This window comes from Corvus brachyrhynchos, unplaced genomic scaffold (genome assembly GCF_000691975.1).
Source record: "Corvus brachyrhynchos isolate BGI_N302 unplaced genomic scaffold, ASM69197v1 scaffold398, whole genome shotgun sequence".
Lineage (NCBI taxonomy): Eukaryota > Metazoa > Chordata > Aves > Passeriformes > Corvidae > Corvus > Corvus brachyrhynchos.
The window spans coordinates 3,215,128-3,216,627 of record NW_008239780.1 but is presented as its reverse complement, the minus strand read 5'-3'; the positions used below and the strand labels follow the sequence as shown (position 1 = coordinate 3,216,627).

The window sequence follows — 1,500 nt, the reverse complement described above, 5'->3', positions numbered from 1 at the left end:
TAAAAAAAAAAAAACAACCCTGATGTTTACATTGGACTTTGTATCTCCAATCTAAGGTAAGTGAAAAAAACATTTTGTTCAAAGTCAGGACAGAACAGTGGATCCAGTATCTTACGACTTATATATAACATGGTCTTTTGAAATTGTTTCAGCATTATTTTTTTCCTCTCACCAAAATAAAAGCATCTCCAAAGCATCATGATGGGACTTGAAAGATACTTACCCACTGCAGCTTTGAAATGATGTTGTTGATTTAAAAAAAAAAAAAATTCTACGAGTTATTGTTCCCCAATGTTTTCAACCAGCTTAAAGAAAATACAGTAGAACCTCACTGTTTTGCACTTCTGACTGGAAGATTAAGTGTGCACCATTTCCTGTGACCATTTTGGAACATTCAGGCTCTAAGAGTTAAGCCAGGATGATGCAGTTCAGCATGTTGGTTCACATCAGTGGAGTGCTACAATTCAGCATTATTTCCTACCCTACAACTGTACTATTCTTTAATGGGAAATGAGTCAAAACGAGGTAGCACTGCCGTTTTCATTGCTGGAATGTGGACAGGTCCTGGCCTAATTTTAAATGGTCACTTAGCAAGATTCTACTGCAATCTATACAAAATGTATAAAACATGAACCTTCCCCAGAATAAGGCCACTAATTTTGCCATTGGCAATAGGCAGTGAGAAACAGCAGGTAAAAAAACCCTCACTTGATTACAGAGGTGTTTTTGAGGCAAAAAACTGTGGGAAGAAGTATAAAGCCATTGTCCTCTCATCCCTCCTCTTTGTTTTCCAGTATATCTCTGCTTCCTGTACAAACAACTCCGTGGGGAGAAATTTCAGTCCATTTTTTTAGCTGGGAGTCTAAGCAAGTCCATGCTCCATTTAAAGGTGGGGACAGCACTGTGGAACAGCAGGATTACGAGCTTCCCATGAGTCATGGTCATGACAGTCTGATGTCCAGAGGCCCAGATTCGATACCAGGGCCCATAAAAAGGATCTGAGACAGCTGGGCACAACATGTTGTTCAAATTCACTTCTGTAACCTGAGGAAGCAACAATAAATTTATCAATTAATAACATTTTTATCTTGCACTGATTCAAACACTTAAAACGGTGAAAATTTAGAGAATTACCATAATAATCAAAAATGTTCAGGTGACACACTTGCTCAACACAAGTAGGGCAGCTTTCAGGAAAAAAAGCAGATCCAAATTCCATTGTGTATTTAATAAATTGATTTATGCAGGTACATAACCAATCTATGAAATATTTTACCAGTACTTCCAAGAGAAAAGATACAAATGCTCGTTAGAACATGCAATTTGCGTACAAGTAGCCTTATCAAAAATTTGCATGCAAGTAGTCTTATCCACGTAGACATGGACACTCAAATGACTCAGTGTTTTTACTTTGAATGTACTTGCAGACTAGCCATTTATTAACCTGTGTTTACTTACCAATCCCAGGATCTGCAAGACGCTAAAATGATACACAAACAT

The 1,500-nt window shown here is 37.5% G+C and overlaps 1 protein-coding gene across 1 annotated transcript in view; it reads right to left on the bottom strand.

Annotated features, from left to right (window-relative positions):
• Positions 1–251: 251 nt before the first annotated feature.
• The window catches only part of TMEM164 (transmembrane protein 164), a 31,889-nt gene continuing 30,640 nt past the window's right edge, over positions 252–1,500 (bottom strand). The window contains exons 6-7 of the mRNA XM_017743161.1: positions 1,459–1,500; positions 252–1,044 (exon numbers count right to left, since the gene is read on the bottom strand). Coding sequence (XP_017598650.1) covers positions 838–1,044; positions 1,459–1,500 — 249 coding nt within the window. The 3' untranslated portion in view covers positions 252–837. The remainder of the gene's footprint in view (positions 1,045–1,458) is intronic.